The sequence below is a fragment of the Neoarthrinium moseri genome (genome assembly GCF_022829205.1).
Source record: "Neoarthrinium moseri strain CBS 164.80 chromosome Unknown scaffold37_Wmoseri_CBS_16480, whole genome shotgun sequence".
In the NCBI taxonomy this organism is placed as follows: Eukaryota; Fungi; Ascomycota; class Sordariomycetes; order Amphisphaeriales; family Apiosporaceae; genus Neoarthrinium; species Neoarthrinium moseri.
The window spans coordinates 330,746-355,476 of record NW_026055151.1 but is presented as its reverse complement, the minus strand read 5'-3'; the positions used below and the strand labels follow the sequence as shown (position 1 = coordinate 355,476).

At 54.6% G+C, this 24,731-nt stretch overlaps 10 protein-coding genes across 10 annotated transcripts; 5 read left to right on the top strand and 5 right to left on the bottom strand.

Annotated features, from left to right (window-relative positions):
* Positions 1-300: 300 nt before the first annotated feature.
* On the bottom strand, positions 301-3,174 carry JN550_008733 (uncharacterized protein; the record flags this gene model as incomplete). The annotated part of the gene is made up of 3 exons (XM_049320726.1): positions 301-1,405; positions 1,455-1,611; positions 1,662-3,174. 3 exons carry the CDS (start codon positions 3,172-3,174, stop codon positions 301-303), a joined length of 2,775 nt encoding a protein of 924 aa, XP_049169391.1.
* Positions 3,175-3,647: 473 nt separating this feature from the next.
* JN550_008732 (uncharacterized protein) lies at positions 3,648-4,082 on the top strand (the record flags this gene model as incomplete). The annotated part of the gene is made up of 3 exons (XM_049320725.1): positions 3,648-3,675; positions 3,730-3,869; positions 3,939-4,082. The coding sequence occupies 3 exons, from the start codon at positions 3,648-3,650 to the stop codon at positions 4,080-4,082; spliced, it is 312 nt and encodes a 103-aa protein (XP_049169390.1).
* Positions 4,083-4,999: 917 nt separating this feature from the next.
* JN550_008731 (uncharacterized protein) lies at positions 5,000-7,062 on the top strand (the record flags this gene model as incomplete). Its single annotated transcript, XM_049320724.1, has 3 exons — positions 5,000-5,234; positions 5,288-5,678; positions 5,730-7,062. The coding sequence occupies 3 exons, from the start codon at positions 5,000-5,002 to the stop codon at positions 7,060-7,062; spliced, it is 1,959 nt and encodes a 652-aa protein (XP_049169389.1).
* A 1,145-nt stretch (positions 7,063-8,207) lies between these two features.
* On the top strand, positions 8,208-9,225 carry JN550_008730 (uncharacterized protein; the record flags this gene model as incomplete). Its single annotated transcript, XM_049320723.1, has 3 exons — positions 8,208-8,295; positions 8,342-8,418; positions 8,506-9,225. The coding sequence occupies 3 exons, from the start codon at positions 8,208-8,210 to the stop codon at positions 9,223-9,225; spliced, it is 885 nt and encodes a 294-aa protein (XP_049169388.1).
* A 593-nt stretch (positions 9,226-9,818) lies between these two features.
* Positions 9,819-11,426, top strand: JN550_008729 (uncharacterized protein; the record flags this gene model as incomplete). Its single annotated transcript, XM_049320722.1, has 1 exon — positions 9,819-11,426. The coding sequence occupies one exon, from the start codon at positions 9,819-9,821 to the stop codon at positions 11,424-11,426; it is 1,608 nt and encodes a 535-aa protein (XP_049169387.1).
* A 427-nt stretch (positions 11,427-11,853) lies between these two features.
* Positions 11,854-14,819, bottom strand: JN550_008728 (uncharacterized protein; the record flags this gene model as incomplete). The annotated part of the gene is made up of 6 exons (XM_049320721.1): positions 11,854-11,910; positions 12,055-12,117; positions 12,173-14,276; positions 14,343-14,531; positions 14,585-14,708; positions 14,810-14,819. The coding sequence occupies 6 exons, from the start codon at positions 14,817-14,819 to the stop codon at positions 11,854-11,856; spliced, it is 2,547 nt and encodes an 848-aa protein (XP_049169386.1).
* Positions 14,820-15,681: 862 nt separating this feature from the next.
* JN550_008727 (uncharacterized protein) lies at positions 15,682-16,718 on the bottom strand (the record flags this gene model as incomplete). Its single annotated transcript, XM_049320720.1, has 2 exons — positions 15,682-16,590; positions 16,653-16,718. The coding sequence occupies 2 exons, from the start codon at positions 16,716-16,718 to the stop codon at positions 15,682-15,684; spliced, it is 975 nt and encodes a 324-aa protein (XP_049169385.1).
* A 768-nt stretch (positions 16,719-17,486) lies between these two features.
* On the bottom strand, positions 17,487-19,904 carry JN550_008726 (uncharacterized protein; the record flags this gene model as incomplete). The annotated part of the gene is made up of 1 exon (XM_049320719.1): positions 17,487-19,904. The coding sequence occupies one exon, from the start codon at positions 19,902-19,904 to the stop codon at positions 17,487-17,489; it is 2,418 nt and encodes an 805-aa protein (XP_049169384.1).
* Positions 19,905-21,284: 1,380 nt separating this feature from the next.
* JN550_008725 (uncharacterized protein) lies at positions 21,285-22,602 on the top strand (the record flags this gene model as incomplete). The annotated part of the gene is made up of 3 exons (XM_049320718.1): positions 21,285-21,368; positions 21,444-21,728; positions 21,808-22,602. 3 exons carry the CDS (start codon positions 21,285-21,287, stop codon positions 22,600-22,602), a joined length of 1,164 nt encoding a protein of 387 aa, XP_049169383.1.
* Positions 22,603-22,683: 81 nt separating this feature from the next.
* JN550_008724 (uncharacterized protein) lies at positions 22,684-24,560 on the bottom strand (the record flags this gene model as incomplete). Its single annotated transcript, XM_049320716.1, has 4 exons — positions 22,684-23,694; positions 23,749-24,198; positions 24,254-24,491; positions 24,544-24,560. 4 exons carry the CDS (start codon positions 24,558-24,560, stop codon positions 22,684-22,686), a joined length of 1,716 nt encoding a protein of 571 aa, XP_049169382.1.
* Between the last annotated feature and the right edge of the window lie 171 nt (positions 24,561-24,731).

Genomic DNA, 24,731 nt, shown 5'->3' with positions numbered 1-24,731 from the left:
GGGTTTCTATGGTCTGGTATCTGGGGAGCAACGTCGCGTGGCCGTGCTCGAGAGAAAGCCGATCTTGCTGACCTTTGTAACGGGGTGGTTGTTAAAGTTTGAGCATACTGTTTCCTATCTCACTGCCGAATTCTGGAATCAACTGGCTCAAGGCTGGAGCCAACGGTGGATGATAATCTTGGTTTATATTTCTTGATAGTAATGATGTTTTTCTCATTGACTCTTGCATCTGCCTGCAAGTGCTTAGCAATCCGTAGCTATCGTCACATTCATTAGTTACTCCGTAAGGTATCATGTATCTCAGTCCCGCTGCTCCTGCGAACGATCCACCGGCTGCGCCCCTATCAGCCAACCGACGCCCGACGCCAACGTGCCAACGGCGGCTTCGCGCAGCTGGTCTCTCTTCCGCACTCTGGCCTGATTGTCGATCTCCTCTTCGTCATCGTCCTTGACTTGCTCGCTGCGTTGTAGGCTCGACAGTGCTGAGAAGTTGCGCTGAGCTCTGGCCATGCTAGCCCGTGACAGATCGAATAGGGACATTGGTGCCTCCTCTTGGTGTTTAGCTGGCCTTGAAGTATTGTGCCTGACTACACCAGCCGGGACAGTGCTGCTAAAGGCCCCCGGCATAGCTTGGACGTCGCCCTGGTCATCCCAAGCCGACTCTTGTTCCTCTTCGGCCTTGACGGCAGCGTCCAGTTCCTCCTCACATCGTCGAAAGACGTTCAGTATCTCCTGGAGCGTGACTGTCGGCGCAATCCTCAACGCAGTCGAGAGGCACTCGATCCTCTGCTCCAGGTGGCGGATGTCCATGTTCCCGCTAGCAGTGCCGATATGGGTAGGACGGATAGTGCGTGCTGTGCGACGGTACTTACCAGCCTGCAGAGCAGCCTTCCACGAGTAGTCATCGGTGATGGCTGGTGACGGTCTTGCTTCAGCACCATGCCCGTTCTTGCTCCCAGCAGAAAGTGATTCGGCTGGCCCGGTGGTGGAGGCTAGCCGGTTGACTACATAGGAATATGCAGTCTCGAAGTCGTCTTCCGTTAGTGCAGCATCAATGCACATTGCGATGACACGCTTCTCGACAAGCGCACGCTGCTGAGCCATGTCCCCAGTAACGCCAGAGGATCTTGCCGACTTCTCACTGGTGGGCAGGCCGGCGTCTGCCATATTTGTGCCGATTTCTAAAAATGCCTGGAGCCTTGTGTAGCTATGTGGGTTTTGCTCCAAGACCTTGCCGATAATTGATATCGGGTCCGCGTGGACTCGCAGAACTACTGGCGTGAATGGTTCCCCTTGCTTGAGCACAAGGCGATACTCGCTCAGGCCGTGGGTTGCACGGAGCAGAGTTTCAATCTTCTTGGCCGAGGCACCATCCTCTGGCAGAGTCTTAGGAAATGACTGTGCGCTGTTCCGGGGTCAGAATTGGAATATAGACTTGGTTATAATGTGCTTACATCTCAGCACACTTGAGAAGGCCACCTCGTGTGCGGTTGGGGTTGGAAGCGTTATCGTACGCGTTCATGGCTGAAGCAATGATGGTATCTTCTAAAGTCTTGGTAGAGAGAAGGTTCTCTGGCGAGTCTTCATATACCGATCTTGCGAGAGCGTAGCCTGATACAGTTGAGCAACATGGAATACAGTCTGATCGAGTTTGCACTTACGTCCGCTGGCTAAGAATGCCTTGAGACACTCGATCTCGAGGAACTCCCTCTTGAGCTGTCCAAAAACCCCGTTAAGCTGCACGGGTGAGGACGAAACGCCAGCCTCCTCGGCGCCCCAGTCGCGCAGCCACAAGAGCTCATTACGTACTCTGATCCAGTACTTGTCATCAGTCTTGGGCGCATTATTCCGTAGTGTGTTGATGAATTTTATGGCCTCGGACTTCTGCTCTCTCTCGTCCTGAAGAAATGCCAGCTCACCAGCTCTGCGAATGTTACAGGGGACGCCGGCCTTGGTCAGGATGAAAGCACTCAGGGTGAGAGCGTGGAGGATCTGCGCAGACATCTTCGACGGTGCTGTGAGAATGTTGGTTTCTTCTAACAGGTCATTGCGCATAAAAGTCGCGTTCTTGGCTGAGATTATCGACTCATTGATGAGTTCCGTAAGTGGCGACAGGAGTGAGGAAGCCACTTGGAGGGTGGGGAAAGCATCTTCGCCCAGGAGATTCATCACCCTGGTTATGATTGTGTTGACACCAACCAGAGCCTCGACGGAAGCCTCGGGGACCAGGTATGCCGATGCTAATGCAGCACGAGCATATCTCGACTCGAGATAGCCCTGCTCCTCGTCTTCAAGCCACATAGACCCAAAACCACCCAGGTCAACATCATCCGGACCGTCCCATTGCTCGATAGCCTTGATAGCCACCTTCCACGACCTGGATGCTTGTGCGGTAAGCCATTCTAGTAGTTGTTCCCAGCCCGGGCACAGTTTGGTTTTCGGATCTGTTTGCCCATCGGCGCCCACAATGTCCTCGGCCTGCTTCCACCTCGACTCGCTGTACAGCCAAGGCCCGATGAGGCCGCGCAAGTCTCGTCCTACATGGGGTAGGTCCTCGTCTTGGGCACCTGTCCGTTCCAGGAGAAGGCTCACAGCGGCCCGGTCATTCAAGTGCTCAAAGGCCTCGAGGGTATAAGGTATAGGGTGTTCGGGATAGTACTCGTAGTTTCGCCGGAGAAGGGGGAGCAGCGCCGAGATCATCCATGTTCGAATGCACGGCGCGTGGTCTAGGAATGGTACGATGAGGTCGGGCAGCTGGGCGAGCAGGCCGGCTTCTTCGTCGACACGGTGCGCACGAGCGATGAGGAACTGGCTGACTAGGCCGTCGGCTGCACCGTTAGGTGTCTTCTCGGATACCAAAGGCAGAAGCCGTAGCTTGCGGACCTTCTTCGCAGCTTCGGCATCTGTGAAGTCATCCACCGAGGATGTGTCGATGTCAACGTTGCCTTCGGGTTCTGGTCCGCCGACGTCGGTATCGAGCTGTTGTATTAGCGGCACGTAGGCGCCGGCATCGACAGTCTCAGGGAGGCATGTCAGGAGGATGCGCAGGACAAGGTCTTTCTGGAGGACCTTGTCGTATCGTGACGCCAGTGCTGCCAAGCTGTCAACATCGGCCTTGGTCGCGAGGTAGACAGCTAGCAGCACAATCTTTGGCGGCGAGATGTTGGCGGTCATCTTGAATGGGCCAGCTGCATCTTCCCACGCCTGGCGAGGGTTGAGATTTCCCAGACGAGCTGGGGCGGGCGGCGACTAGATAGTTAGATGCACAGGCGCAAGCTGCTTCCCGGTTCCCCGTCGTGCTCGTGCCAGTACTTACACGTCGAGAATGACATACATAGGCCAGGTCACTTTACTGCACCTTACTCCATGGGGGTGCCTTGATTAGTGCAGCTCCCATGCACTGAGCCACAGGCAGTGGGGGCCAAGGGGGGGTTGTACGTACCTTCGCCGGGGCGCAAGTCAAATACGCCCGCGGTGATTGACCGCAGGCCCTGGCCCGAGCTCCACCGGTCAGCCACACCTCCAATTGACCTCGCCCAGCTCCGTGAGCGATTCCAACGTCAAGCGACAATCGAGAAGCAACCCGCCCGGCGCCCAATTGAGCCTTGTACAGCGCCAGCACCCTCACGCACCTTGAACTCCTCATCATGGCCTCCGGATATGGTCTGCACGGAGGTATGGGACACCGCAGGCCCCCAATCGCTCCCTCCCCGTACTAACCAACCACAGGTCCCGGCCGGTGCTTTCCCTTCTGGCAAGAAGTCCTCTCCTGCTACGTCGTCAACACATCTGCCGAGGATGACTCGGGGAAGAAGAAGTGCGCGCCCATCCTAGAGGACTACTACGAGTGCCTGCACCACAAGAAGGAGGTTAGCGGCTGACCCCCCTCTGCCACGAGGCGATGCGGAAGCCCGGGGAGACTAACGCGTGCGAGACAGGCTGCCAGAACCAGAGCTTTGCAAGCCGCCTACCGAAAGGCAGAGGCTTCGTCGGGACGAGAGAACGCACCGACCGCCGGGCAAATAAGAAATTTGGGGCTGCTAGACAAGGACGACGACACCAAAAAGGTCCTGGGAAACTGATGCGACGATCGAGGCGTAGAGCGAGTTGGGCCTCCTTCCGGATGTGTATATACGAGGACGGCTTCCAGTGTAGGGAATAGACGCGTTGAAAAGACGGGCATCATGACAAACATCTAGCCTCTTGGATCTTGCCCAGTGGGGACCCTTGTGCTACTCGTCGGAAGAGACACACCACATCCCATACCATGTGCCCGCGAAGCAAAGTCTCCTCTGTCACTTCCAAGTCCGAACACCACAGTAGAACGTCTCCAGGTTAAGTCGCCTTCTCCATCCGTGGAAGTTGGTAGGAATCGCTCAGCAATCACTCAGCATGTCCACATCGCACCATTTGGGTGGCGTTAATGGTGAGAACGCGCCATTGTGGACCCCCTTCTTACTGTACCAATACTGGCTACTTACGAACCAGATCCAGTGCCGCTGCCGTGCATCTGGGGTGCCAAAATTAGTCTACTAATTCAGCCTTTGGGCAGCTCAATTTGGATGGCGTATGTTGTTGTTTCCTTGCAAGGAGTGATGGAATTCTGGCGGGGGTGGTGACCCTCCGAATGGAGGTATTGTGCACTCCGTTCCTGGGGAGACTTGGGGCACCGCGAAAGTCACAAAGGACGTTTGCAATCCAGACAAGACGTAGGAAACCGGCGCGAGACTTATGACACTCGGCAGGAACCACCCCGCAACGCTGCCCCTCCCTTTCCCGACACTCCGGCTGCCATTGGTATTGATTCGAGCCTAGGACATCCCGCGACATTGACTGAATAACGCCTTTCTTTCGTTTGTTGTCTTTCTTCCGGTTCTTTTTCAGGTCCTTCGCCCGCCGGGGTCCCCGTCGAGTTCTTCTAACTTCGGGCGTTTGGCCCCAGCCTCAACGGTCTCGACACCTCCCCGCATCCCGCGAATAGTTCACCGCTGCCGTCCCGATGCCTATCTTTCGTGGAATAGAAATATCCGTTGTCGCGAGTGCGGGAGCCAAAGACCTGCCCGAGTACCCTCACCCCGATGGATCCTCGGTTTGTCTAGTCTCGCCGGGTACCGCGCCTGTTGGCGACTTCCTAGGCCCAAGGCCTTCCGACTCTTCCATCTTGTCTGATACAGACCCAACTCGCCAGCACAAGATAAATCCTCGGGTGGCTGTATATATCCCATCAATGCCTGGTACGTTTCCATTGGCTCACCCCATTGCAAAAACCTTAGCTGATAGAGCCAAGGCGAGCAATTCTGGTTGAAATACAACGTCCTTCGCGTACCGCCTTCTGCAGCTCATCTCTACTTCAAGATGTTCACGAACGGCCGCCTGATCACGTCGTGGGGGATTCCAACACATAGCGCGGATGGTGGCCTTTGTCAGCAGCCGGTCAGTAGCACTGTCGTCAAGGCTCTGTACGAACCAGGCCAGCGCTGGTACAACCAAGGGACCGGATCTGAAGGCAGAGCGGTTGGCATCGAGACGAGATACTTTCACTTCATGAACGGACTGGACAAGAGATCTGTTGCAGAGGATGGAGGTCTGATCGAAATTCAGGTTTTCCGTTCCAGTGGCCGAAAGCGGCGTGCCCCAAGGCTGCCCGAATTCCGTAACCAGGAGCAATATGGAATCGCGTGAGTATTGGTTCCATTTACCACAAAAGTGTCCAACTGACACAACAAAAGCTCTCCGAGCGGGGGCTTGGTTGAGAACCCCCAAGACGCGACGTATTACGATTGGCTTCTCGTCGACCCGAAGGATGCCCCTTATGCTACTTTCCGCTTCCACTACAGATCGATGAATCATCTCCTGCAACTAAGCCTCGTCCCTCAGTCTGAGTCGAGATTGGCTCTGCCAATGATGGAACCAGAAGCGTCGGTTGACCAGAATGCTGCTCAAAGTACAGATAAGATATTCGACCCGCAGTCTCCGGCAACTCCTCCCTTTACCCTTGATGACGAGCCTCCGTACAACGGCATGGTCAGAGGTGTCAAACGTGGAAATCCAGAGGCTTCTTCAGGGAAAGCTTCATCAGGCAGGGTTTCTATTCGAAGTCCATTTGAGTTGATTCCCATTGTGTTCAGATCCCAGCGCGCTCCAGAGCTCAGCAAAGCTGCTCGAGCTCCCGCTCCACAAGACTTTCTTGATCGACCTCTGCCTGATCCCCCTAAGCCAAGATCAAGACATTCTTCACAGTCATCGCTTCGTTCCAACTGCCCTTCACTTACTCCGTCAATCGCTGACTACGTGGACGATGGAAGATTTGTTGAAGAAGAAGTGAACATCGGCACGGCCCATACTGTCATGTGTTCAACACCTTCAATGGTGGAACTGCCCCAAAGGAAAGTCGACTCTGGAGAGGGTAATTCCATGTCTGATTATGAACACTCACCACCCTCCTCGCCTGCCTCGCAGTCGTTGGAGCTTCCTTCGCCCCAAAGGTATATGTCGACAACTGGCAGTGTTCTTGAACTCAACATGGCAGAATATAGTTCACCCTTGATGCAACAATCGCCACAATCAACACGGTCGCGTCTTCCTGTTTCTGCATCCGAGAGCATGTTGACGAGAAACCGAACCAGGAGGTCTCCAGAGACATTGAACCTGAGTGAATCGGAGTGGATGAGACGCACACCCTCACCTGTACGGCGCAAGTCATGGAGCCGAATATGGAGCCCTCGATTGGACAGCAAGAAGCCGACGTTACAACTGCAGAGGAGCAGGCGGGATACCCGACACAGTGAAATCAGGCAGCTTTGGTCCAGTGATAAAACCAGCCAAGGTGTTTTGGAAGAAGAGACCAACGGGCCTACTGAAGGTACCGGGGTAAGTCCCATCGATACTGAGGAAGAAGCTTCCACTCCTCGAGCAGCCAATTTCGGAGAGACCAGCTTTTCTGTGTTCAAGTTGAACCCCACCATGCAAGACTCCGAGAAGCACAAGACCTGGGAATCTTGCCGGGACCCTCCCCGCCAGGACTATGAAGTAGTTGAAAGGCCAATCGGCAACTGGATCTGATATCGGTGCACACAGCTCTGAAGACATGTAGGTTTTCGTGATGGACAGAATGGTTCAGAAACCACAATTCACTAGCAGTGGTCGTTCCAGGTGCCGTCATGAGGGCAATACTGTGGTGCTCTTATTCACATGAGGCCAACTGAACGAGTAGATTCGGGATAGGACTCCATTGGAGGCGTGGTAGGAGAAGACAATCTGTAGCTCAGAGAGCTTTGAGTGCTCAATCGTGTCACCTACGTGTACGCGAACCCAAATGGATGGTATTTAACCAAGAAAATGGATGCACAAAGAAGTTGAAGTTTGGACGAAGGGTTAGCTCGGATTTGCTTTTCTTTGATCGGGGCAGGCTGTTCGGTTCCTGTCTTGGGTCTCTTAGCTGATCTGGTGTTATGTTCCTTTCCTAAGATCGGGATCTTGCGTTTTTATGAAACCTCCTCACAAGTGGTCGCGTTTACAGTCGCGAATTCCTCTCCTTCCGATTTTCTATTCTTTTAGGAGGGTTATCTGACCTCTCCTCGATAGCTTCCCTGTCTATCAGCTCAAATCCCTACTCCTCGGAAGACTCCTCCTCGTTTGTAGCTCTTTTTCCTCCGTCAGCTTTTGCGATTTTAGAAGTCTCTGGTCGCGAGCGTTTTTGAGAGGTCTGTTTTCCCCGTTAGCGACGTTTTCTAGAGGAGCTCACCCGGCGAGAATGTGCTATAGGGGAACCCGCTCCCTTAGCCTCCGATCTGAGTAGTTAGTCTCTTCCATCGTTGCGGTCCTCCCCCGAGGGTTTCCTTCCCGGGTCCTGTTGGTTTATGGAGCCGGTTCCGGCTGGCTTTCTAGGACTCCTATCCTGTGCCTTTGCAGGTTCTATGGTTTCCGTCTGCTTCGTTCTGACCTTATAGAAGATCAGGTGTTTTGACTCGTATACTAAACGGACCACCTTGGACCCACTCAAGCTCACTACAGGTCTACTTACTAGCTTCACCCATTTGGGCTCCGGGAAACCCGCTGTCCCTCTGTGATTCATCGAATCAATGAGATATTATTCAGTGCTTTGCAATTGAAAGTTGTCCTGCCGTTGCATGATTCACATGTATCGAGCTATCAGATTGAACGCGACATTCACCTACTTGAACTGTCGTCGCTGGGCACTTGCGAGAATGACATCCACGGCCACCAAGACAAGCCATCTAGAACGTACCGCGGCAGAGCCGCGTGACAAGGCATGCGATACTCTGACAGTTACTCGTATAAAAGTAGCTAATTGGATAGCAGTCGCTTCATAAAGTCACAGTCAGAAGGATCGATCAAGTCAACCCCCAGATTCGGCTCTTCCGCCTTGAAACCCCACCCTCGGGTCCTCCCGTCCGAGTGAGTGCCCCGGCGAGCCTCGCAGTGCTCCCACCCTGCGTGTCCATAGAGTCTTCGCGCATTCTTAGTAACCATGGAGGCGTCTAGTTCCTCGCCGGTCAATGGCTTGACGTATTCGTCCCCAGCGTCGCCAAGGCCGGCGGCTTCACCATCACCTCCCCACCCTCAAGGGCGCTGCCCTCGGACGCTGGGCCGGGCTATCTGGAGCTGGCGATCCAGAAGTCGCCGGACAACCCGCCCGCGGCGTGGCTGTGGCAGGATAGCTCGGTCGTGCTCGGCCAGGAACTGCAGGTCCGCATCGGCGGATCGTTCGTCTGGCCGGCCCCCGGGGTTGATGCGCAGACGCTGCGGAGGGTCGTCTTCGTTGCCGGCGGCGTAGGTATCAACCCCTTGGTAAGTATGCTCAGCGATATTTCCGAGGGGGCAAGCAACGAGCTGGAGGTCAAATTCTTGTACTCGATGAAGGACCCAGGCGGGGACAGGGACGCCGGCAGTATGCTCTTCCTTGAGCGATTGGCTGCCATATTCGCCAGGCAGAAAGTGAAGGGGGAGTTGAAACTGTTTCTCACAGGTGGAAATGAGGAAAATGGTACAGTCAACTGTAATGAGTCCGATATACCGTTCCTCGGGCGTCGGATAGAGAATAAGGATGTAGAGGAGGCTGTGGGTGGACCAGACGAGAGGAGTTCCGCCGTGGTCTATGTATGTGGTGTTCCGACGATGACGGACACGTTTGTGAAGGACTTGACTGCAAAGGACGGATTTGGCATGGCGCCGCATACGGTGTTATGTGAAAAATGGTGGTAGACATATTGGAAGTACAAGGAACATAGAGCAAGAGAAAAGACAAAAACATTGTACAGGTCTAACAGTTGGTGTCTAGTTTAGAGTTGTGTAAAGAGCAGGAGCCTACTAGCTGTTTCTCCTGTCAACTCGTATCCGGAATTTCATCTGTTCCTTGTGTAAAACGCGTTGTGTCGAGCCTTCTGCTGGCTCAGTATTACTGGATTCAAAAATTATATACACCGCTGTGAAAGACATCAATGCACTGCTGTCTCTGCTCTCAACGAGTTTTACTCCCGTGTAACAGTGTATAACGCACACGGAAAGGTGTGAACGCCACGGGGTGCCTGGGAACTCAGAAACCCCCTTTTCATACAAATCAGGCCTGAGATACGCTATTGCCAGGCCCCCGTTACTATGGCAAATAGAAGAATGGATGCCTTTCTTCTTTGAGATTTGCGCTGCTGCATCATCCTTAGGCGTCCCAGCCTGAGGCTGCAGCGGAGGAGCTTCAATAAGAACGTCAAGACCCTTTCCTACTCCTCTGCCCTTCTCGCACTTTGAGACACACTGCACACTACCTGTACCTCAACAGTTCCCACCACTTAATCAAAAACATGGGCAACTCGATTTCGAACCAGAAGCCGCAAGACTATGTCCAAGCGAACGCCTCATCGAATGAACGTCATGCTGAGGTTGCATCCGTGGACCAGCAAGGAGAGCCCGACCACGCTGAGGCCAATGACTCCGATCGTTTCTACGATGCCGCGCCTACCCAGTCCACTGCAGATGCATCAAGCTTGACAATCCCAACCATCGAGAGCTCCACTGTCGTTGCCACCGACTCCGCCGACACTCACACCAGAAAGCGTAGCCTCAGCAGCGACTCGAACTCCGACCGCAGCAGATCTGGAGCCAGCCTACCCCTGAAGAAGCTCCGACGTCCGGATAGCCACCTCATTGCCGAAGACCCTCAACATATGCGACCGATCCTCCTCTTGCTGTCTGGGGACGTTCATCTCCATTACGACTGCTGTGGCCATGGCAAGGCGCACAATAATTCCAAGAGTTCGGACGCAAGTGCTTCCCAAGGCCACAGTAACTCGACTTTGAAGACACTCTCTCACTCGAGTGGTAATGATGACCCTGAAAATATCAACGAGTCGGCATCTGAGTCTCAGTCAAATCGTACTGAAACTGTCGCTCAAGCCCTTGTGGCGCTCCCCGCGGAGCAGCCGCCACGTAATCCGCTCATCGCCCGCGCTCTAGCACAGATAGAGGAACATGACCGTAATGGACGCTCCGACGCAGGCGTTGGTATACCTGGTCAGCTTGACGAAGGGATGTGGAAACCTCTGGTGTCGCTCATGACGGACGCCAACGAGAAAATCTACGCAGAGCAGCAGCGTTATTCACCACACCACCAAGGCCGTGGCGGCCCCTCCATCGACCATTCCGAGGGCCCCCTTCAGCACGAATCTGGTGCCGAGACCTCTGGGAATCATGTCCCACCGTCAACAGAGTCTCGGCGAGGCGTCCCTCCTGCCCCATACCCCATAGACGCCGTCATCGGAGCGCTCATTTCCCATGCGACTGCACCGGTAGAGCTACGTAACATGTACGTTGAGATCCTAGAGTGCTCCACGAGGGAGGAGTACTACCCTCACCTCTTCTTTGCCACAGGATACATGAGTGATGCCCGCCGGATGAAGAGGGAAATCCCCAAGGTGGTGGACGTCGGCCCTGCCATCTTGAAGGACATAGTCTTGCCTGGCAAGGATGTTCCGGAGGGAAAGCCTGGCGACTCTTCGATTGACCTCCCTGGCGATGATCAACAGAATGACGAGAATACTCAACACCATCACTATGAGATCTACCAAAGAGACGGCCAGCTCTTTCACAAGTGCACAGTGACTGGAGCCACCTACCAGACTGCGCGCCAGCTCGGGGAGACCGGATGGATGTGGCCGCCAAGGATCCGGGAGTCCTACTCCATTGCGCCTCTGGCCGACGCCGTGGTCCACGGTCGCGTGTACGCCATGAGCGAGGATGTCTTTCAAAAGTTTGAGCGTTCACCCGGTGGGCCGGAGTATGAGGTCTCCGTACAACTGATAGGACGCCCGTCGAACGGCAACGGCACTCAGGACGACTCGCTGTTGGGTATCCCCTTTACAGCCCTGACTTACGTCCAAGAGGATGAGTTTGAGTTTGAGGATGAGGACTAGTGAGTCCATGCGTAAGCGCCGCCCCTTCAGCGTCTGTCCATCGAGTGCACCGACGGCTTCTACTTGAAGCACAATGAAGTGAGAGATCCAGGACGAGAGGTCATTTGCACAAGCGAAAGGAAGCGATACGGCTTGTGATGAAGATGTAACATGTTGATCTACAGGCAACAGGGTGCAGACCATTTGTGAACATTACTACAGTAGCAATGGAGACTGAACAGCAAACCCGCATTGTATGATTTAGATAGTACCTAATTACTTCATCGGTATGGTTTCCTACGATCAAGGGGTGGAAAGCATCAAGTTACGTTGTGTTTCTGCTTGTCATCCAGAGACCTGTGGTAGAATGCCGGCATATTATGAGCAAATCGGGCCTTTAATTCAAGTGTTGTTATTGATCCTACCACCAGTTGACTATGTAGCTCCTTTACTCCATGCTGAGCTCGTGACTTTTTGCGACCTTCTGGGTCTGTGAGTACATGCACTATTGAGTGATTCGTATGGATCAGGCATGGCAACCAAGACCGCAGGGCAATGTTTTCTGTCGACACATTGTGTGGCAAAACTGGCCCAAAATCTCTTTTTATTCGCCTACATCTATCATTCATGATGGCTCCGTCCAGTTTACCTGATCCATTACCTGTCCTGCCGATGGATGCGTGTAGCCGATTCTCAAACGTAACCGAAGAGGCTGCAAAAGATGTTAGCTTTGTGTAGTTTGGATCGAGGATTGGCGTGTTTCTTACCCCTTTGGCACCCAAAATCCTCATCAGCTGCGTTGCCTCGCCGCCAGGGGGGATATCCGAGTTGGATATACTGAGCAACTGGAGTTTCTGGGACTTCGGTACGGCAGCCTGGAGACCAGCGTTGGAGATGGAGACACCGGATGTGTTGCGGAAACGGCCTGATACTTGGATGGCACCTTCTGCATTTCGTTGTAGTTGCAGGGTTACGTTGATGCCATTCGCATCGTAGCAAGGGATACCAGCCGGGGCTTGCGGAGCTGCTTGTGGCTGGGGTGGTGGCGATCCCATGCCACCGAGAATATCGAGGTCTGAGCTCGCGGGCGCGCCGCCAGGAGCAGGCGACGACGATGCTCCCGAGGAGAAGAGATCCATAATGGAGTTAACGTTGGATTGCTGGGGAGGTGGAGAGCCAGCACCCTGAGGAGGCGGGCTAGTCGCACCACCAAGGATATCTGCCAGGAGGTCGGTGTTGCTTGGGCCACCGTTGGTCGGTGAAGTCAAGGCGGGACTTGTAACGTCTCCCATCAGATCGAGTAGGTCTTGATCCGTAGAGGGCTTCGCGATGAGTTTAGACTTCCGGTTGGCCGCCTTTTTAGTTTTTGTTGTGGCCTCGCCGAGTACTCGCGAAGATTCTTTGATCTGCGGGGGCGGCATCTTCTCCAAAACGCCTCGGCGGATCTCGTCATACGAAAAGAGATTGCCGTACTCGACAGCTCTTTGTTGAACCTCAACATCAAGACTCGTTTGGTGTAGCTGGATGAGGCGGCGAACTCTCTCAATTTGGGAGGCATCAGAGAGACGCGTGCTGAGCTTGATCAATGCGGTGACAATGTACTCCGTAGCCACCTGAGTGGCGTAACTGCTGTTCAAGATCGTGGAGAACAAGTCAATGACTTCGTGCTCCTTAACCTCCTGGACGAGCTCCTCCTCCTCATACTGACCACCTCTCAGTAACGAGTCTGCGTATTCACCAATACACCAGGCACCCGCCTGAGTCAAACTCTCCTGGGTAATGTCTTTCTTCAGGTTGATGTATAGTTTTTGCACAGCGTAGGTCTGGAGTTCAGGGGTCGTGGCAATGAGACGAATGAAGGATGACAAGATTTGCTCCTTGACATAATTTCCAGCCAGAGTGAGCACGCGCAGCATAGTGTCGATGTGCCATCGTTTGTTGGGAGCATATCGATCGGCCGCAACGCCGATCTGGCTGGTCATAGTAGGCTTGAACTCGTTGTCGGCGACTTCCAAAAACGCCAAGAGCTCCCGAATGAGGATCCGCACATTGCTCTCGTTGATGAGGGTAAAACTGAGATCCAAGGCTCTGCGTCTAATGCTGATATCCGGATCTCTCAAACACTCGAGAATGGTGTTCCGGTGGCGCTGCACTGCGTTCGGCTCAATGGCGACCACCTTGATGAGAGTGTTGAGAGCCACGTATCGAATGTTGTTGTCGCGGTTGGTGAGGAACTTGCCGAGAATGTTGACACCCAGAACGCGGAGACCAGAGTCGGCGTCGATGTCGAGAATGGTCCGCACAGCTTCGTAGAGAATCGAGTTGCCGACGTTCTTGGTGGAGTCGGTGTTGGTAGCAACCTGGGCGAGGATATCGTTGATCTGCTCGGTTCCTTCCGGATCTCCACGAACCAGGACGCGAAGGAGGGCGAGAATCTTGACTTGGAGGAAGGGGTCGGTAATGCCGGTGACATCGTGCTCAGGGGCATACCCAGAAGTGGCAAGTCCCTTGAGTGTCCTCACCAACAGGGGCACGAACTGCTTGTACTTTTCGACAATGCCCTCTTCGCCGCCCTCCTCCTCATCGGCCTCGCACATGCTCGTGACCAGGGTCAGGCCGCACAGGAGGACACCGTGGTGTCGGTCGGACAGCAGGACGGCGGCCTTCTCGATGAAGTGCTCCTGCAGATCGGGAACCTTTCGACATATTCTCATGGCACATAGGGCTGCCTTTCTTCGGATGTAGGGGTTGTTGGTGGACACGAGCTTCTCGATCTCGGAGAACAGGTCTCGGGACATCTCGATGGATGCGATGTTGCCCAAGGTGCAGAGCGCGAGGCCGACGACATATTGGTTGGAGTGGCCGAGGTCGCTGGTGGATAGTCAGCATTGACTTCACGGCACGGGGCGACAGAGGCGCGGGCCATATGTAACCTACTTTTGCAACGAGTTGGTGACGAGGGTCAAGACCTCCTGGTTCTCATCCAGCAGCAAGCTGGTGGCCAGGTGTCCCAGGCGCTTGTCGGCGAAGCGAGGGGATGCCAGCAGCTTGATGCACTCGATCTGGCCAAAGTGCGTCCGCTCGCCGAGCGTAAACAGGTAGAGCAGCTTTGCTACATTGTTGCGCCTGTGGTCTATCGTCAGCACCTCAACTCCCTGGTCTTGTGGCCCGGTGCGCACCTGATGTTGTGGTCGTGGCTCTCCTCGCGAAAGCTGGCGCGGATGGCTGCGCTCTCCTTCTGGATGACGGCTCGTTCGTCGGCGATGGTCTTGGCCGCTCGCACGTTGCGGATGAACTGCTTCACTGCGGATCGCCATGGGTGGTCAGCAAACGTTGGCTCTGGACGTGCGGCATACGGCCGTGGCAGTATACAAGGGACAGCTAGGGGGGGAGAGGGCCCGTACAGGAACTCATCTTGGCGGCTTAAAGGGAGGCCCTCCGAGGGCGTGGGGACGTCGATGACCACAATGCAGACGGCGGGCAGACGACGGGCAGGTCGGCTTGCGTGGGCTGGTGTCGTCGGGGCCGTGGGAGGTCGGGGTGGTGTTCGTCGATCGCGCAGCCTGTCGTGGCCCCCTTGATACCAGAGTCGGGTCTACCGTCTCACAGCTGGCATCAGATAGTTGACCGCATTCAAGCGGGTGTGGGGCCCCTGTGGACGGGCTTCCTCCCCAGTTCCAGGTCGCTCATTGGCTGTGGCCGGCAGTGGACAGGGTGGGCTGAAGTAAGGCAGCTATTTCCCGCGAAATTCAGGCCGCTGTGCCCCGCCAAATCTGGCTTCTTTTCGACACGCGGGAGCAAGGACAGCGACAATGACACGACGGGCACGGGCACGGGCACGGGCAGACGATGCTGGGCACTCTTACAAAGCAAAAGCTTCCAAGCTCGGCCTATATTTCGGGGTCGTTTCAGAGTTGTTCAGGCGCAGCCCGATTTGTTTTATCGCCAATTCCTATAATTTTGTGAACATCAACAAGTAGTGATGGGACTATCCCGCGATTCTAGTGGAATACTCCTTGTACTCGTGGCCTCAACTTCCGTTGAAACCCATCATCTCACAACCCCCAGCTGTCACATACAGCACCGGCGCGACAAAAAGTGATTAGTGTATATATATATTTATATATTTATATATTATAGGTAAAATTACCTTGGAAATAGACTTGACTGCCATAGATCGCTGTGTACCTGGCCAAATACAAAGGGTCCTCGTCGAGGGTTTCATACGATTGCGCCCACTCAATCAAATTCCTGCTGATTCGTTCGTCAACGTGATTCACAACTTGGATCCCGGAACACTGCCATCGGCTTCCGCCACGGCAGGACTCTCGGCCTGGACCTTGACGTCCGGACCAGCCTCTGCAGCAGCAGCCTCGCCCTTGCCACTGCTTCTCTCCAGAATCCAGTCCCTGACCCCCTCGTAGAACGTCTCCTTGCCCGGGTCCGCGTGCAGCTGGTGGTAGAACCCGTCAAAGACCCTGAACTCGCCGTCCTCGATCGTCTGCCGCTCGAACCACGCCTTGGACTTGTCGAAGCTGCACACGCGGTCCGCGTTGCCGTGCATGAGGACCAGGCTGCGCACGTTGCCGCTGAGCCGGGCCTCGCCCTTGGACAGCGCCCCCGTGCGGTCCAGCAGGCCCGCCAGGCCCTCGAGCGTGCCCGTGTCGTGCATGAGCTTGTCCGCCTTGATGCTCTTGACCACCTCCGGGTCGCGGCTGATCTTCTCGGGCGCGATCGGCCGGTACAGGTGGAAGTGCGGCATCAGCCGGCCCGCCAGCCGGCCCGAGAACACCGTCAGCCAGCCCGGCTCCTCCTCCGCCGTGAACCCGATGAACGGCGACTCCAGGATCCAGCCGCGCACCTGCTTGATCAGGCCGTCGTACTCGGGCGAGCTGGCCAGCGTCAGCACCTGCCCGCCGCCCATGGAGTGGCCGAGCACGAAGACTGGCACATCCGACGGCAGGTGAGACTTGATGAAGGCGGCGATATCCGATATCACCTGTGACGTCGGTCCGGTCAGACCGCGCTGGGACGACTTCTGCACGCTGCGGCCCCAGCCCCGCTGGTCAAGGCCGTGGACTGCGATGCCCGCCCGCGCGAGCGTCGGGAAGAAGTCGTAGTACCGGCCCATGTGGTCCGAGAAGCCGTGGATCATGATCATCTTGGCCTTGAGCGGGCCATCCGGCTGAGATTACTCGTTAGCCGCGCCAGTGGATGAAGGCTTGGTTGAATTGCAGATGGGCATACCAGGTATGACTTCGTGTAGAGACTGACGTCCCCGACAGGGAATGTCCCCTCTACTTCCTTGACCATTGTGATTGTTGATGCCAGAATCGGTGATGCTGTGAACAGAAAATGGACGTCGATTCGATCTGGCCTAGCAGGCTGTCGATGAATTAGCCTGCTTATCACTGTTGCACCGTGATCTCTTCAATGAGCTTTCAGCCGCAGGTCCCCTGTCAAGAAAGGAATTGAGAAAGACTGAGTGGAGCCGTCGTGAATGAAATAGCTTTGATCGAAGTCACGCCTTTGGTATATATATATTATTACAAAAGAGGCCGGTGTTCTCGGAGCTTTTCGAGAGGAGGGCTGAATGTTGTTTTGATGAGTAGAGTTGATGGTCTAATAAGTAAGTACTTTGTACTAGTGGTCCGTCCGCCGAGGTTCACATGTTGGCGGGGCCGTGACTAAGCTCCCTGTCTGGCATCAGCAAAGCTACAATGATCATTCAGACGAAGCTGTACTGGACACAAAAACAACTTTGTGCAATTAGCAGCGAAATCAACTGCGTACGGTATCATTAATTCTCATATACATCTTTCTATCCTGACGCCCCAGACTTCGTGCGAAGTCAAAACATAAATAGGTATCGAGTGGAGTTTCAGGGCGGTAAATACTCTACACGTACAACACGAGATTGGTCCTGTAGGGACCGAGATCCTTTCATCTTAGACCTGACCTCTTCTTTGTGAGGCCATCTCAAGGGGCCGGTCTGCCGTTCAGATCTCCTTCATTCCGTGAAATGCAAAATACCTTTCCGTGCCGCCTGTCCAATGCAAATGTGGTATATCAACATGGGAATCAGTTGCGCTTCTCGTTCTTTGGCTCGTCCTCCATGAGCTCCTCCATATCTGCTTCTTCGTGCTCCTCTAGTTCTTCCTCGTGGGCTTCTGCCTCTTCAATGGGGGGAAGGTGTCGCGTCTGTGACACCGGTATCTCTCCGCCGCTCATCTGCCACTCCATCAATTTGCTGAAGGCACTGTCGGGGTTGGCGCTCAACGAAGTGTAGGATCCCATTTCGGCCACAGTCCCCTCAGTCGAGAGAACGATGATCTGGTCCGAGCGCTTGATGGTCGAAAGTCGATGGGCGATGGAGATGGTCGTGCTGTTACCGCTGAGCAGCTTCGCCAATGCACTGTTGACCAACGTCTCCGACTCGGCATCAAGCGCCGAAGTGGCCTCGTCAAGAATGAGAATATCAGGGTTCTTCAGTAGTGCTCTTGCAATCGCAATCCGCTGCTTCTGCCCGCCGGAAAGCTGAGCACCTCTAGGGCCAACTTGCGTTTCCATGCCGTCGGGGAAGTCTTTGATGAACTGGCAGTTGGCCTCTTGAGCCGCCTGGAACACTTCCATGTCTGTAGCCTCGGGGCGACCATATGCAATGTTTTCCTTAACGGAACCGGAGAATAGAACGGGTTCCTGGGATACCACGCCGATCCGTCGGCGAAGCGATTTGGCATTCATCTTTGTGATGTCCTGACCACTAATCGAGATCGTTCCACTCGTTGGGTTGTAGTATCTCAACAGCAGAGACGCGACTGTAGACTTGCCTCCTCCAGACGGTCCGACGATGCAGACGTTGCTGCCCGAAGGAATTGTGAAGTTGAGCTCTGTGAAGATAGGCACAGCTGGGCGGGTGGGATAAGCAAACGACACCTTGTCGAAAACGACAGGCCCGCGAGCTGATACCACTTTCACACCCTTCGTTGGCGAGATAGTAGTCTGCCTGTCCTGCAACTCGAACAGTCTGCTAGCAGCTCCAACACCTTTCATGAGCTCGGTGAAGAAGCCGCTCAAGCCACCCAGACTGCTACCGGCGAATGCGGCATACATCATGAATGATGTCAGGTCACCAAGAGACAGAAGCCCATCCCGCACATAGCCACCTCCAAACCAAAGCATGGCCAGAATCGTCATGTTGCCCATCCAGCCAGTAGAGCCGAAGTACATGGCGGTGTACGTGGAGTCCTTGACGCCCAGGTCAAAAATTCGTCGGATCTGCCTGCTGTAACGATGAAGCTCTTGACGTTCTCCGGTGAAAGCTTGACTGGTCTTGACATTGCCCAGGCGCTCTTCTGCAATCTTTGTGAGAGTTCCGACGTTCTTCTGGATATCTCGGCTGATCCTCTTGATGACGCGAGCGTACCCAAAGGTGATCACTCCGATGACGGGAGCGGCGAAGAGAATGATACTACTAAGACCAGGGCTCATGTACGCCATCGCACTGAGTCCTACAGCACCGCTAATGACCGACCTCAGTCCGTCAGAAACATTCTGTGTAATACTCTTGCCAACGATGATCGCGTCCGCACTCAGTCTGGAGATCAAGTCACCGGTGCGGTTTGCGTCGAAGAACTCAGCGTCCTGGAGGAAGGTCTTCTTGTACAGTGATGCTCGTAGTCGAGCGACGACACGCTCGCCAATGATGCGCAATACAATGATCCGACCGAAGTTGGCGCTTGCACCAATGGTAAGCATGACAGCAAACCCAGCAAAGAACTGGTGAAGGGTCAACCCAAAGATTCTTGCGCTCTCCATCGATTCTTGAGTGGCTGCATCCATGACTTTTCCAACAATATACGGAATCGACATGGTGACTGTGCTCGACATGAGAAGGAAGACCATAGCTAGTCCGAGATACTTCAGCTCTGGGCGGGCGAGCTTCAAGAGGCGCGTAAGCTCGCCTGAGCTTTCCCAGAATGCCTTCTTCTTCGTGTCCTTTTCCTTGGAAAGGCGGGCCCTGTAGTTCACCTGGGCAGCCTGTCTTCCCTTCTCGCTGAGGCGAAATTCCGATGGCAGCGCAGACGGATCCGCCGGGATGTCTTTGGGCACAACACCGCCAGTCGGCTTAGGCTGTCTCGCCAGAACGGGTTCAGCCTTCTGATCAATGGACTTGCTGCCATCTTGCTGTACCGCCCTGCTCGTCGAGAGTTGGCGAAGTGTAGCAGCTGGAGAGCCCCATACCGAGAAGTATTGCGATGCTCGAAATTCTGAGAGGGGGGTGACAGTGTGCTGCGGGGATCGTCTGGTGTAAGCTTGTGGCAAGGCCTTCCAGAAAGAACGGGTCGGAAGGGTCGACAATCCTCTCTGGAACGAGGCTCTCACTGCAGCGACTCCATCGTGGGCCAGAAGACCGGGAGCTTGCTGGTGCAAGCTTCCGAGGGTTGCGCCGCTGCCACGCGGGAGCAGGGCGCGTCGCACCACGGCTGTTGCCGCCATGCTTGGGAGGCTTTATCGAGGGCGCAAAGTCACTCGTGGGGTTGCGCGAGTAGTTCTATGCGATCGCATTGTCTGGGACAGGTTCGGGGACTGGTCGCTCACGTTCGCTGCGGCAGGGCGAGCTGTCTGACCAGGAGTCTTTTTCTGGAATTGCTAACAAATCGGTTCCGTCATCACCGAACATGGCCGGAAGGGGCAGGGCACTACCGCTTTACCGAGGCGCGAAACGCGACCCGGTTGATTTCTCACGCGTATTATGTAAGCACAGCTACAGATTATTCAGGTATCCGATTTCCGAAGCCGGTTGCTGCGTCGCACACCTGTTGCTGCGGGAGACAACAGCTTAGGCAAAAGGCAGTAATGAAGGGAACCCTTTACAGATGAGTTGGTCATCATGGCACTAGCACTTGAAGCATAAAATACTCTTCTGCATATAGTTTGACCTTCTAGCAGGCTTAAGAAGCCATACTTTGGCACTTGGATTTCAGAGGGTTTTTCTGGCCTGATGGCACACAATTAATTACATTTAATCTGTCTTGAAAAGTTCGCATCTCAGTTATCCTCATATTTTCAGTTGGGAATCAAGGAGGAAGCTGTGCTGTTGAAGCTTATATAGTGCACAGTGCGCCACGTTCTTCGCACATACTCGTCTATAGCTTGTGATTTGAACAAACCCGCCCTCACGAAATGGCGCACACAGCCTGGCCAAAACTATGGGTTTATCGACAACAATTCTGGTATCAATAAACCAGCATGGACCTTAATTCACCATAAACACGGTAGGTATGGCGCGTATTGGACTGATGTATGAGGAAATAGAGTGTGCGCTCTGTTTTGCACCACCTCTCAGCATGATATATACAAAGAACGAGCTGGTAACACGAATTACTTTCCCGAACAAAGAACTTTCCGGCCAACATGCTGCAAACATGAAACTTTCTCACAGATGAAACATTGGACGATTTCCCTGCAGAATATCAAGGCTGCCTCGTTCAGCCCTAGCGAGACAGTATATGTCATTGACAGGGGTTCGAACGGCGGACATATGTACACCCGACCAGCTGATCGGCCAGGATTCAGATCCTCCTCGGGTGTATTGGGGTAGGTTGAACGCAACGATGCGTCGGTCCGACTCTAGTCTACCAGACTTGCCTCTTTAGTTCCTGCATCCTGCATACTGCATACTGCATAGACCTTGGTTCCCCGCATTCGACCTTGGGTACCTGAGCCCTACCACATTTCGGAACCGAGCGTGCCTAGGGGCAGATACCAACTGCTATAATTATATACTGCTCGGGGAAGCAAGATGTCTGATTCTGGACATATTCACTGGAATCCAAAGCGTCGTGGGATACAATGAGAGGGTCAACTTTATTCTGCATGTCCGCGGTGGCCAAAGGAGTGTCTAGCTATTGCCCAGAGAGGGGTGTTTCTTTGGCTGTTTCCAATGACCTGCCGCACCAGGTGAGTTACCTGGAATCGTCTCCTTTTTATAGTAGCCTACATGTTACGAACCAACATCGCTGACCCTGCCCCAAGCGATATCTCCTGAACGTGACCGTGGGTACGCCACCGCAGCCCTTCTCCCTCATCATAGACACAGCAAGCGCCGATTTCTTGCTACCCTTGCCGAACTCGACAGGCTGCGCCCCAGAAGCATGTCCGCCGGGCTCATACGACCCTGCCGATTCTCAGAGCTCGAGAGCTTTGGGTACACCATATAACGCCATCTTCGGCGTGGTGCCATCGCCAGAAACTACGGCCGAGGGCGCATATTTCAGCGACTCCGTTGAGGTCGGAGGGCTTTCCATTCCGAACATGACCGTGAGTGAAGCAATTGCCCAGTTCCCTCCTCCACCATCTATTCTACGTATAATCAGGACTGACGAGAACTTCTGAGCAGGTTGCCACAGCTAATTTCCCGCCCGCTCTGTTCGACGCGGGAATCTGGGGCATCATCGGGCTCGGGTCGCCATTCCAGGAATCCCTATACAACTACCCGAAAAGCCCGGTCTTTGGGAAGGCCAGCGGCTTGGTCCCCACGCTCTGGGAGCAGCTGTATCTGGAGGGATACAGCCCCCGGCGGCTCTTCAGTGTTTGGCTCAACCAGCAGTCCGCAGCGGCGGGTACGATTGAGTTTGGCGGGATCGATGACACCAAGTATTATGGAGACCTGAAGAGTGTCCCACTGAACCTGAACCCGCAAGGCAATTGGACATCGTGGAATATCAGCTTGACATCCGTCGCGTACTCGGACGGTGAAGGTCGTGGCGAGAGCTGGACGGAAGAGGGCTGGAGTGCCAGCGTGATCTTGGACACCGCGGCTCCAAACATGTACCTGCCGAGCTTCTTATACGAGAGCGTTGCGAAGATAACAGGAGCCCAACCACGCGGGGAATTCTCCTACGTTCCGTGCACGGTGAGAAATTCCAGTGAGACACTAAGACTCGGCTTTGGGGAGGGGAGCTCGGGACCGCAGATCTCGGTGCCGTTCGGGGAGATTGTATACCCCTTCGGTCTGCCCGCGAATATTGGCGAGGTCCGGGACGACTTCGGGGCAGAACTGTGCTATCTAGGGGTGAACGCTTCGGCGAACAGCGAGATACTCTTGCTTGGGGCTACCTTCATCAGAAGCGCATATGTGGTTTTTGACATTGAAGGGTTGCAGGTTCAGATGGCGCAGGCAAAGTACGATTAAAGGAGTGAAAAGACTCGTTTCTCAAATAGTGTCAAGCACCGTGTGTCTACTTGGCCCAAAGCCTGACACTGTAAAGTTCGTCTAAGTCCTTACCCCATCAAGTCCCTTTCCAAGAACCTCCCATGCCGCAGCCGCCAAGAACAAAGTCTCCTCGCCCCATCGCCGTCCCACTATTTGCATTCCAACTGGCAACCGAGCGTCCTCTTCGCCCTTCACCGCTCCCCAGCCGACCGGGATCACCAGAGCTGGGTGTCCCGAGACGTTGAACGGGCAAGTATTCAGGGTGTTACTCAGCAAGAAGTCCGCCTTGTCCTTGACGCCTAGTCCTTGCTCCGCATGCTTGACGCCCGGAGTCGGATTTGCCGGCGTGATGAGCACGTCGAACCTGGCCAGCGCCTCGTCGTACGCGGCGCGTAGCTCGTGCACGTGGCTCAGCACCTTTGCGCGCACGCTTTCGGGGCAGCGCTGGCGATCCTGTAGGTACAGGCCGGTCAGGAATATGTGTACAGCCTGCGGGTTGCTGGCCGTCAGGTTGTCGTACCAATGTTGGTTTTGGGACGGTGCGGCTGTCGAAAAGGGGTACGAAAGAGCACTTGGCGCTGGGTTGAGGAACGTGTCCGCTGCGTGCAAACCCACGGCGGCAGAAAATGTGTGAGGGGCATAAGCATGTTGCGGGATAGAAACCTCCTCGACGATACCACCGAGTTCAGCGAAGCGGGATGCTGCCGTACGGATGATAGATGCTACTTCTGGGTCGAGATTGGGTATGTCGAAGGACTCTTGCAGTATACCGACGCGTAGACCTTTGGCGGCGCTTGTCGGAGACCAAGTCTCTGCCACAGTCCGTGCTGCGATTTCAGCGTCAAGCAGGGCGTGGTACTGAGGCACGCGCTCCCGGAGAGGAGACTCAGGCGTCATTCGTGGATCAAAGCCATCGTATCCAGCGATTACGGATAGTAGGAGCGCAGTATCTCGGACCGAGCTGGCCATCGGCCCGGCATGGTCGCACAAGGGATGCAAACCTTCGATGCCGGTGTACGGCACGAGACCCAAGGTTGGCTTGAGACCATACACTCCACAGTAAGCTGCAGGCTATTGTACCTGTGTAAGCGTGTGAATGGAAGGGGTGAACAGATAATGACTAACAAGTCTGATGCTCCCTCCTTGATCTGCTCCCAGAGCCAGGTCTACGCCTTCTCCAAGATGGTTTGCTGGAGGAAGATTGCGCTCTTCACGCCACCTTTGCACGGCATGAATGGCCAAGAGAGCAGCGTTCCCGCTACTACTCCCTCCAGATGTGTAACCACTGAGCCAAGGGTTTTGCACTGGGCCAGTAGCGCTTGTGCACGACATAGCCGACATGCAATAATTCTCGCAGGTTGACGTTCCCGTGATTGTAGCGCCAGCATCGAGCACTCGTGAGACAATAGTAGCATCCAACTGTGGAATAGGATACGGTTTGTCTTCACTCAAATGAAATGGTTGCGTTCCATCTGTCAGTGGAACTCCCGCCACTCGCATGTTGTCCTTGATAGCGATAGTTCTGCCCATGAGCAGACCCAGCCCATCTGCCGGGACTGAAGCAGTGATGTTTGTCTGTTTATAACTTAGTCGCGAAGCAAGGCAGGTTCATTGATCTATATCCGAATACCTTGTGGCTCCACGCATTCAGTGGATTCTCTGATGCCTTCGGCCGAGAATATGCCCGTCCTTGGTTGTCCACTGGGGGAACCAGTCTTGGATCGTTATAATCCGGTAGATTCAAGAGGAACTCAACGGAGGCTTGGGCATTTCGTGTAAGTGCGACGTAGCCTGATTCGTCTCGAGCGTTCAAGGAGAAACCACGGGACTTCGCGATGGCGCGTAGAGCGTCTACCAATGCTGGATCACTACAGAAAAGTCAGAAAGGTTTGAAAATCGTGGTCCGCGACTAACACTTACATCCGCTGTAGAGTCATTTCGCAATTGCTTCGGTTCTGGAAAGGTCTTTTGTCGTGGCAATCGCTGCTGCGGTCTGCGCGATTATTCATGCAACGCTGGAGTTCACTTTGCCGAGTTGTTGACCAGATAACGGGCACACCGCTCATCAGCTGACATCGTGCATTGCAATCGCAAGAAGTTGTGATGCT